This window comes from Lynx canadensis, chromosome D3 (assembly GCF_007474595.2).
Source record: "Lynx canadensis isolate LIC74 chromosome D3, mLynCan4.pri.v2, whole genome shotgun sequence".
Classification (NCBI taxonomy): Eukaryota; Metazoa; Chordata; class Mammalia; order Carnivora; family Felidae; genus Lynx; species Lynx canadensis.
The window spans coordinates 65,703,307-65,715,366 of record NC_044314.2 but is presented as its reverse complement, the minus strand read 5'-3'; the positions used below and the strand labels follow the sequence as shown (position 1 = coordinate 65,715,366).

Sequence of the window (12,060 nt, the reverse complement as noted above, 5' to 3'; positions counted from 1 at the left end):
TTGATTTTTGGGGTAGATTCCCATGGTTCATCACTTACATACAACACCCAGTGCTCCTCCCAACAAGTGCCCTCCTCAATGCCCATCACCCTTTTCCCCTCTCCTCCACCCCCCATCTACCCTCAGTTTGTTCTCTGTGTTCAAGAGTCTCTTATGGTTTGCCTCCCTCCCTCTCTGTTTGTATCTATTGATAACATACAGAAACTGTTCGTTTACATCTCCATTCCCACTTGTTTTATTGTCGCAGAATTACATCTTTATACATTGTGTATCCAAAAACATAAACTAATTATTATTTTCTATGCATTCATCTCTTGAGTTATGTAGAAAACAAAAAGTATAGTTACAGACTAGTTACAATAATACTAGTTTTTAGACTACTCATTGATTTTTTAATATTGGAGTCTATTAAATCATGTTGAAAACAAAAGATGAAGTTACAAACCAAAGTTACAATAATACTAGCTTTTATAATTACCCATGTATTTACCTTTATTGAGATCTTTATTTCTTCAGATGGCTTTGAGTTACTATCTAATGTCCTTTTAACCTGCAGGAATCCCTTTAGCGTTTCTTATAAGAGTGCTAGTGGTACCTGACTCCCTTAGCTTTTGTTTATCTTGGAATGTTTTAATTTCTTCCTCATATTTGAAGGACAGTTTTTCTGGATATAGGATTCTTGATTGAGAGGGATTTTTTTTTCCTTTTTAGTGATACTACAGTTCTGTTTAAAATTTTATTTCCAAATTGTTTGCTGCTGGCATCCAGAAATTCTGTTGGTATTTTTGTATATTGACCTCATATCCTGCAGTATTGTTATATTCACCTATTAGTGCTGATAATGCTTTGTAGATTGGTAGATTCCTTAGGACTTTCTTTGTAAACAGTTATGTTGTCTGTGAATGAAGGCAGTTTTACTTCTTTTTTTTGTTTTGTTTTTATGCCTTTTACTTTTCTTGCCTTATTGCATTAGCTAGGATATCCTGTACAGTGCCAAAAAAAAAGTGGTCAAATAATCCTTGCATTGGTCCTAATTTGGGGAGAAAGAGTATTTCATGTTAGTTCTAAGTTTTGCATAGATACAAAGATGAAAACTCCGCTTTTTATCAGAGGTGGAAACAATATGAATCTCTTACCAGAGGATGGATACTAAAGCCTGTTGTCTAGAACCTAGTTGCCCTGTTGGGTGCTACCCACATGAGGTTGTTTAAATTTAAATTAATTAAAGTTAAATGAAAGTAAAAATTCATTTTCCTTAAATGTGTCTTACCAGACACATTTCAAATGCCTAATAGCCACATGTAGCTAGTGTCTTCTGTACTGGGTAGTGCTGGTACAGAACATTTCCAACATTGTAGAAAATTCTATTTAACAGCACTGGTCTAGAATTTAAGATTAAACGACCCTGTTATGTGGACGAGTTGTTTAATTTGAAGGGATGATAGTATTCTTTCCTGAGTTGGAGATGCCAAAGAAAGATTGTCTTATTGTTGTTGCCTTATCCTGAAAAAATATTTTAAAACTAGAAAAAATCAATTTAAAACTGATTTACTTGATAGTTGCTTCAAAAGAACTAATTTCTGGGGCACCTTGGGTGGCTCAGTGAGTTAAGTGTCTGACTTTGGTTCAGGTTATGATCTCATGGCTTTTGAGTTTAAGCCTTGCATTGGGCTGTGTGCTGACAGCTCAGAGCCTGGAGCCTGCTTCAGAGTCTGTCTCCCTCTCTCTCTGCCCCGTCTCCACTTGTGCTCTGCCTCTCTCTCTCTCAGATATAAATAAATATTAAAAATAAAAAACAAAAGCACTGATTTATGATTGTTATTCATATTTTCTACATTTACACACTTTTACATTCTTCTGAAGGAGGCTCTTCTCAATACTGAGACATCAAGGTGTGGTTAATTACTACTCAAGCAACTTTCTTTCCCCTCTTAATCAGATTAGCTGTAAGTTTTACAACTTAAAATAATATTAAAAGGATTCAGAATTAAGAGTATAAGAATATGGGGGCTCCTGGGTGGCTCAGTTGGTTCAGCATCCAACTCTTGGTTTCAGCTCAGGTCATGATCTCACTGTTCGTGGGTTTGAGCCCCGTATCTGGCTCCATGCTTATAGTGCTTGGGGTTTGCTTTCCCTCCTTCTCTCTCTGCCCCTCCTGTGCTCGCTCTCGCGCTCTCTCTCTCTCTCTCTCTCTCTCTCTCAAAATAAGTAAAATAAACTTTAAATAAAAATAAATAAATAAATAAGAGTGTAAGAATTTGTCTTTCAAATTTTCAATTTATCTTTCTCTAATCTTCATCACATCAAATACTAGCTGGAAAGACACTTCAAATCTTTAATATTGAAATGAAGAGTAAAATGAAGTCTCATACCATGGCAGAAGAGGTGATTTTCTGGAAATGGGTTTCTGTGAATACTGTTGCCCTTGTGACTGAGACAACAGTCTACCACTGGAGCATGGAAGGTGACTCTCAGCCTGTGAAGATGTTTGATAGACATGCCAGTCTGGCAGGGTGCCAGATGATCCACTACCGGACTGATGAGTATCAGAAGTGGCTGCTCCTCGTTGGCATCTCAGCTCAGGTAAGCTTTTGGCTGCCTTCAGGGACTGGTCTGATGGAGTGTAAAGGTGTAATATTAAAATTGATATAGGTGTGAGGCAGAAGAAATAGGTCCCAGCCTAAAAGAATTAGAAATTAACAAGAAATCCAAACTTTGGGTCATATAAGAATTGTAATTTAACTTTGGCCCATTAACTATACTGTATTCCATTGGGTTACTGATATTCATTCCATAAACTATTTCTGGCACAGTTTTGAGAAGTGAATTGTTGAGGAATTTTGTAGAGGCACTTGGAATTTATAGATTTATGGGAAGTAGTTTTGGGGCTTTTTTAGGGCTTTAATGGAATGTTACTAATTCGTATACTTTTATAATGAAAGCAGTAACTTTCTGCTGTGCTTCCTTTTTTCATTCCTGGGGGCTAATTCAGTTACCAGATACTTGGTACTAGAGGATGTTGGTCTTAGATCTTTATTAGCTAATTCTAGCCATTGAATGGTCTTCCTTAGCCTAGTGGGGAAAGTATAAATGTGGAATTCTAGCACTTAGAGAACTGTCAGACATTCGAAGAAAGTGCTGTGGGAGCTGTAAGAGAATACCTTAAGTCAGAAAAAGCTCATAACAGAGGGGGCCTCTAAGCTGCATTTTGGCGGCTATAAAAGTGCACTTGAGAAGGAAAGTGTGTGCAAAGGCATGGAAGTGGAAGAGAATGGCTCTTTCTGTGAGTCCGGGGTCATCCACCTTGGCTGATACCTATGGGATGCATAAGAGACAGCTAGAGGGGCAAGGCTGAGAGATGGGTGGGGGCAAGACTGAGGTACATGCTGCTGGCAGTGGGAATTGTGCAACAGGTTTTAAAGTGAGAGTGATATGATTTATTTTCCTTCTCTGCAGCGTGTTGGGATAGAAACAATGCTGTCAGTGATATTGAGGAGGGACCACCATGAAGACTGGAGGCTGGGAAGCTAGTTGACAGGCAGATACAGGAATAAAGCCATATAGTGTGTTCTGGAGTAAAGACATGTATGAGAAGGGTGAAGAGTGAGCAAAGCTGGAAGGAGTACTTCTCTCCACTTTGGAAGTCTCCTCCACTCTGCAACGCCCAGAAGAAGTGAGCCTAGAGATGAACTGGAGATGCAAGGGCTGAGATTTTATTTTCATTTGTTTGTTTATTATTTTGCTAAGTAACCTCTATGCCCAACGTTGGGCTTGAACTCACAACCCTGAGATCAAGAGTTGCATGCTCTAATTGACTGAGCCAGCCAGGTACCCTGAGGCAAAGCTTGAGATTTTAGAGATAAAATGGCTAGAACCTGGACGTGCATGAGATGCCTCTCAGAGAGAGGAGAGTTGGATGATGGCCTAGCATTTGTCTCAGAATGAAGCATAGATGAGGGAGAGTTGAACCTCTGCTCTAACCCTTCATCTTTGTATCACACTGACAGGTTTGTCTCCTCAGATGATCTGGGGGTTCTTTGGTGTAATTTAAGGGACTTGCTTAGCCATAGAGCCTTTCCGTGATAGGCCCGTGGCTTCCATTCAGCCCCAGTTACTTCTGGTTGTCAGGGCTGAGAGTTAAGCTGGAATGACAATATTATTGGTAGGAAACGTCACATCACATCTGGAATAATAGATATTCCCATTGCTTCTACATGTGACATAACATTATAATAGTTCACCCATAACAGTTTGTTTGGGTCTAATTGCCCAGATTCCATAAAAGGAGTAATTTTACACGTAGGCCATTTTCTGTGGTGTATCATCTATTAGCTGGAATTATTGCCTCTTGGGAATTTTACTAACCCTAGATTAGATGCTGTTTATGGAGTTTTTCTCCTTTCTGGAAACTCTGCCTTTGGCTTTCCACTGAAAGGATTTGGATGTTGCTGACCCTTTTGGTGGGCAGAGGTTGCAGACAGCTCAGGTATTGCTAATGTTTGTGATGTGAGGGGTGAGGAGTGTACCTTACACAGAGCCTGCAGATGCTGAGATGAATTGTGAGAGAGTCACAGACAGGTAAAACCTATATGACACATGCTGTCATGGTAAATTTCCAAGATGGTATTGGCATGAAAAGAAAGAATTGGCAGTCTACATATTCAATGCAATCCCTATCAAAGTAACACCAGCATTCTTCACAGAGCTAGAACAAATAATCCTAAAATTTGTATGGAACCAGAAAAGACCCCGAATAGCCAAAGCAATCTTGAAAAAGAAAACCAAAGCAGGAGGCATCACAATCCCAGACTTGAAGCTATACTACAAAGCTGTAATCATCAAAACAGTATGGTACTGGCACAAGAACAGACACTCAGATCAATGGAACAGAATGGAGAACCCAGAAATGGACCCACAAATGTATGGCCAACTAATCTTTGACAAAGCAGGAAAGACTATCCAATGGAATAAAGACAGTCTCTTCAGCAAGTGGTGCTGGGAAAACTGGACAACGAGATGCAGAAGAATGAACCTGGACCACTTTCTTACACCATACACAAAAATAAACTCAAAATGGATGAAAGACCTCAATGTAAGACAGGAAGCCATCAAAATCCTCGAGGAGAAAGCAGGCAAAAACCTCTTTGATCTTGGCCACAACTTCTTACTCAACATGTCTCCAGAGGCAAGGAAAACAAAAGCAAAAATGAACTACTGGGACCTCATCAAAATAAAAAGCTTCTGCACAGCGAAGGAAACAATCAGCAAAACTAAAAGGCAACTGACAGAATGGGAGAAGATATTTGCAAATGACATATCATATAAAGGGTTAGTATCTAAAATCTATAAAGAACTTAATCAAACTCCACACCCAAAAAGCAAATAATCCAGTGAAGAAATGGGCAAAAGACATGAATAGACACTTCTCCAAGGAAGACATCCAGATGGCCAACCAACACATGAAAAAATGCTCCACATCACTCATCATCAGGGAAATACAAATCAAAACCACAATGAGATACCACCTCACACCTGTCAGAATGGCTAACATTAACAATTCAGGCAACAACAGATGTTGGCGAGGATGCAGAGAAAGAGGATCTCTTTTGCATTGTTGGTGGCAGTGCAAGCTGGTGCAGCCACTCTGGAAAACAGTATGGAGGTTCCTCAAAAAACTGAAAATAGAACTACCCTATGACCCAGCAATTGCACTACTAGGCATTTATCCACGGGATACAGGTATGCTGTTTCAAAGGGACACATGCACCCCATGTTTACAGCAGCACTATCAACAATAGCCAAAGTATGGAAAGAGCCCAAATGTCCATCAGTGGATGAATGGATACAGAAAATGTGGTATATATATATATATATATATATACATACAATGGAGTATTGCTTGGCAATCAAAAAGAATGAAATCTTGCCATTTGCAATTACATGGATGGAACTGGAGGGTATTATGCTAAGTGAAATTAGTCAGAGAAAGACAAAAATCATATGACTTCACTCATATGAGGACTTTAAGAGACAAAACAGATGAACATAAGGGAAGGGAAACAAAAAGAATATAAAAACAGAGAGGGGGACAAAACAGAAGAGACTCATAAATATGGAGAACAAACTGAGGGTTGCTGGAGGGGTTGTGGGAGGGGGGATGGGCTAAATGGGTAAGGGGCATTAAGGAACCTACTCCTGAAATCATTGTTTCACTATATGCTAACTAATTTGGATATAACTTTTAAAAAATAAAATTAAAAAAAAAAGAATTGGGGGTACCTTGGTGGCTCAGTCAGTTAAGCATCTGCCTCTTGATTTTGGCTCAGGTCATGATTTCATGCCATGGGATCAAGCCCCGCTTTGGGCTCCATGCTGGGTGTAGAGCCTGGTTGGAATTCTCTCCCTTCCTCTCCTTTTGCCCCTCCTCACCCTTGAAAAGAAGAGAGAAGAGAAGAGAAGAGAAGAGAAGAGAAGAGAAGAGAAGAGAAGAGAAGAGAAGAGAAGAGAAGAGGAGAAGAGAAGAGAAGAGAAAGAAAAAGAAGAAAGAGGAAGGAAGGAAGGAAGGAAGGAAGGAAGGAAGGAAGGAAGGAGGAAGGAAGGAAGGAAGGAAGGAAGGAAGGAAGGAAGGAAGGAAGGAAGGAAGAAGAAAGAAAGAAAAAGAATTGATTTACTCTCCCTTTGTGAAGACAGGAGGGGAGCTGGAAGATCTCTCTTCGATAGCCTTTCATGCTATTCAAGAGTCAGGGGGAAAGTTACGCACTTTGAACCTTTATGTTGCTTTCAGAAAGAGTACCCTAGAATTATAGGACCTCAACCAGAAACAAAATTATTCACAGTATAGCCTTTGTTACTCTTCCCCTAGTTGCCCAAAGTACTTTTTGTTTTTGAATTTCCTTTTTATTCCATGAAGCTCAATCTTTGTACTGAATCTGATCTGGAAATGTATTTGTTTCCCCAGAAATGATGATGTCTGAGGGGTTGGAATGAAGCTTTGAGCTAAGACTTATAAAACTAGATCACAGTTCGTTCATTCCACACTTTATACCTGCCTCTAATACTTTCTCAAAAGCCTTTTGCTCCAGTTTGACCAGAGTACTTCAAGTGTTACTTTATTCTTTTAGCCAGAGGTCAGCATATTTTTTTCTATAAAGGCCCAGATAGTAAATGTGTTTTGCTTTTGGGGCCAAAAAAATACCATCTTTGTCACAGCTGTTCAACTGTGAAGTTTTAGTACAGGCAGCCATAGACAGTATGTAAATGAGCATGACTTCATGCCAGTACAATTTTATTTACAAAAACAGGTGGGACAAACCATACAGAAATAAAAAGGATTAGTGAGGAAAAAAAAAAGGATTAGTGAGGAATACTAAGAATATTGTATACAAATAAATTTGATAACTTAGATGAAAGGACTAATTCCAGGAAGACATAGATTACTGACATTGACTCAGGAAGAAATAGAAAATCTGAATAAGCCTATACAACAAGTTAAGACAGTCAACTAGTAATGAAAAAACTACCCACAAAGAACAACTCTGACCCAGATGGTTTCACTGGTTAATTCTACCAAATATTCAAAGAAAAATTAGTACTAATCCTTCACAAAGTTTTCCAAAATGTAGAAGAAGAGGGAACACCTCTCAATTCATCCTGTGAGGCCAGTAGTACCCAGATAAAAAAACAAAGACATCACAAGGAAAGAAAACTGCAGACTGTTATCTCCTTTGAATATAGATGTAAAAATCTTCAACAATATACTAATAAACTGAATCCAGCAACATATAAAAAGAATTATATGTCATGACCAAGTGGGATTTGTCTAAGAACACAAGGTAAGTTTTAATATCCAAAAATCAATTAAAATAATGCATAATATTAATAGAATAAAAGACAAAAACCATATGGTCATCTCAGCAGACACAGAAAAGGCATATGATAAAATCTAACACCTTTCTTGATAAAAATGTTCAACAAACTAGGAATAAAAAGGAACTTCCTTAACCTGATAAAGGGCATCTGAGAAAAGCACACAGCTAACATCTTACTTAATAGTGAAATACTGAAAGTTTTCCCCTAAGATCAGAACAAGACAGAGATGTCCACTTTTGCCACTTCTGTTCAACATTGGACTAGGAAGTAGCCAGAGCAATTAGAAAAAAAATAAAAGGCATTATGATTTGAAAGGAATAATTGAAACTATCTCTGTTTGCAGATGACATGATTTTGTATGTTGAAAATCCCAAGGTATCCAATAAAAAAACTCTAGAAGTAACAAGTACAGTAAGGTTACAGAAAGCGAGATCAATATACAGAAATCAATTGTGTTTTTATACACTTGCAATGAGCCATTAAAAAATGAAATTCCATTTATAATAGCATCAAAAAGAATAAAATACTTAGGAATAAGTTTAACAAAAGATATGTATAACTTATATTAAAATTATAAAACACTGTTGAAAGTAATTAAAGAAGATCTAAATAAATGTGAAAACATCTCATGTTCATGATTATAGTAGTTAATATTTTTAAGATGTTAATACTCCCCAAATTGATCTGAAGGTTCAGTGTAATCCCTATCAGAATACCAGCTAACTTCTTTGTAGAAATTGATACAAGCTGACCCTAAAATTCATATGGAATTGCAAGGAACTCAGAACAGCCAAAAACAGTCTTGATGAAAACAAAACAAAGTAAGAGGAGGCATACTTCTCAATTTCAAGGCTTGCTACACACAGTAATCAAGATAGTACAGTACAAAGATAATAATAGACATATTAGATCAGTGAGATAGAATTGAGAGTCCAGAAACATACCTTTACATTTATGGTCAGTTGATTGTTTTGGTAAGGATGCCAAGACAATTCAGTGAAGGAAAGAATAGTCTGTTCAACAAATGGTTTGGCAACTCTGGATATCTGTATGTACAAAAGCATGAAATTGAACTCCTACCTCTAACTGAGAGTGGATCAGACCCAAATGTAAGAGCTGAAGCTATAAAACTCTTAGAAGAAAACATAGGAGCCAATCTTAGTGACCTTGAGTTAAGCAGAACCTTTGTAGATACAACATCAAAAGCATAAGCAACAAAAGAAAAACAGATAAAACAAAATCTTTTGTGCTACAAATGATACCATCAATAAAGTGAAAAAATAACCATTTGGAGAAAATATTTCAAAATCAGATATCTAACAAGGGACTTGTATCCAGAATATATAAAGAACTCTTACAACTCAATAATAAAAAGGCAGATAATTTGTTTTACAAATGGATAAATGCTTTGAACAGGTATTTCTCCAACATGCTATCTACATGGCCAGTAAAACATGAAGAGATGTTCAACTTCATTAGTCATTGTGGAAATACAAATCAAAACCACAACGTGAGGGGCGCCTGGCTGGCCCAGTCACTAGAACATGCAACTCTTGATCTCAGGGTCATGATTTCAAGCTCCACATTGGGGGTAGAGCTTACTTTAAAAAGCAAAACAAACATAAAATGTGGTATCACTTCATACCTACTAGGATGGCTATAATAAAAAAGATCGACAATAACAAATGTTTCCAAGGATGTAGAGAAATCAAAACCCTCATAACATTACTAATGTAAGTGTAAAATGCACAGCATAATTTGGCAGTTCCTCAAAAAGTTAAATGTAGAGTTAACATGTGACCTAGGAATTCTACTCCTAGTTATATACCCAAGAGAAATGAGATATACATCCACACAAAGTATTATACACAGAACATCAGGATTGGTGGAGAAAGGACCTTTGAAAATCTCCATAAAAGCAGTGAGAACACTGGCAAAAATTCTCAAGTCAACTTTTTCAGAGTTCTGGAAGTTAACCACAGGCTTAAAAAAAAATCCAGAGAACTTTTATTTCAGAACATTTGCTGTATCTCAGAACAGCAAGTGTAGTGACATTTTATCTTGTGCTATTCCCATTCCCCTCCGTACAGCTTTCTGTTGATAGCCTTGAGAACCAATAGCTCCACAAATTGGTGAAATACAGCAATAGCTTCTAAAGGAGGCAAGAATGGTTTAGAGCTCCCCCAAAAGCACCTTTCCCAGATAAATGTCCTTATTTGACATGTCTAGCAATTTCTTGAAAATCTCCATTCACAGACCTTGTCTTTTATTTCTTTCTCCGTGCAAACAGCCTTATCTCCTGGGACACTTACCATACACCATCAGTAGCAATTGTTTAACATCCAGCTGCCTGTGGGAATGATAGTAGTTGAGGCAAATAAGAAGCTGACTAAAAAATTAAAAAGAAAGAAGGCTGTGGAATGAGGTGTTTATAGGGGGCTTTCAAAAGCTGCAGCATATATTCTTGGGAATCTGGAAGACCATGTACATGCACAGGGCTGTGCACCTTCCCAAGAAAGAATTGACAAGGGCCTAAGTTCTCACCTCTGGTTGATCCCGAGGCTCTGTACAGGCAGGATGTAAAGGCTAAAGTAATATTGTAAGCTGCCTGTCAGAATATTGAAGACGTCTCAACCCACACACAATCTCAGCAAAGGCTGAGACTCAAGGCATTTATTTAAGGAATCTCTTTCAAATTATTAACTGACCAGTAAACTGAGTAGAGACCGCAGTGACCACATATGACAAAGAATACAAGCTTTACAGAATCAGTTCAGAAAATGTGCTGAGCACACAACTACAGTAAGCCCAGGAAAGGGGGAATATCTGATTTCCAGAATTGTTACTTTATGTTATTTAAAATACCCAGCTTGCGGGGCACCTGGGTGGCTCGGTCGATTGGGCATCTGACTTCAGCTCAGGTCATGATCTCACAGTGTGAGTTTGAGCCCCGCGTCAGGCTCTGTGCTGACAGCTCAGAGCCTAGAGCCTGCTTCGGATTCTGTGTCTCCCTCTCTCTCTGCCCCTCCCCTGCTCATGCTCTGTCTTTCTCTCTCTGTCAAAAATAAAAATAAACATTTAAAAAAAATAAAAAAAAATACCTGGCTTGTAACAACAACAGCAAAAATGAAATGTGCAAAGAAACAAAGTATAACCCATACTCAAAGTAGTCAATAGAGACTGTTTTGAGGAAGCCCAGGCTTGGAGTTACTTTCAAAAAGACTTTATATCAGCTGTTTTAAATATGTTCAGAGAACTAATGGAAAGCATACCCAAAGAACTAAAGGAAAATGTGAGAACAGTGTCTCCCCACATAAATCATAACAATAAATAACTAGGAAAAACACATAGCATACAGACTTGTTCAGTTACTATGTTGTACACCTGAAAGTAATGTAACATTGCGTATCCACATTGTATATTTATTATTGTGTATTCATCAATAACACTGTATTCAAAAAAAGTGAGTTTTACAGTTGCATCAAAAATTTTAAATAAGAATGAATCGAAAATGAATATGTGAGCTTTTGCGTGCTCTCTAAAATAAAATTACAAAAAATATTATATAATAAAAAAAAACAGCCTAGAGGTTTCCTGGCTGACTCAGTCAGTAAAGCATACAACTCTTGATCTCAGATTTGTGAGTTCAAGCCCCATGTAGGACATAAAGCCTGCTTTAAAAAAAAAAAAAGGCACATAGATTTGTGGAATACCACTGAGTAGGTTAACATAAACATACTGGGAGTCCCACAAGGAGAGAAAGAAAGGGGAAGAAAGAGTATTTGAAGAAATAATGGCCCCATACTTAGCAAATTTGATGAAAACCATTAATCTATGCATTGAGGAAGCTCAGAGAGATCCACACCCAGATATATCATAACTAAATTATCAAAAGACAAAGAATCTTGACAGCAGTTATAAAGAAGTAAACTAATCTTGTACAATGGACTCTCAATAAGATTAACAACTGATTTCTCATCAGAAACTATCCAGGCCAGAAGGCAGTGGTATGATATAATCAAAGTGCTTTAAAAAAAACAATGAAAGATTGTCCACCAAGGATTCTATATCTAGCAAAATTATTCTTCAAATAATGGAGGGGAAATTAAGGCATTTCCAAGTAAACAAAAACAGAGAGAATTTGTCTCTAATAGATCTGTCCTATAAAAAATACTAAAGAGAATCTTTCAG

General features: G+C 37.6%; 1 protein-coding gene across 2 annotated transcripts in view; it reads left to right on the top strand.

Moving 5' to 3' along the window:
* CLTCL1 (clathrin heavy chain like 1) overlaps positions 1-12,060 on the top strand; it is a 103,150-nt gene that overhangs the window by 20,723 nt on the left and 70,367 nt on the right. For both annotated transcript variants that reach the window (XM_030336529.1, XM_030336530.1), the window contains exon 3: positions 2,315-2,583. In XM_030336529.1, the coding sequence (XP_030192389.1) occupies positions 2,315-2,583 (269 nt within the window). The remainder of the gene's footprint in view (positions 1-2,314; positions 2,584-12,060) is intronic.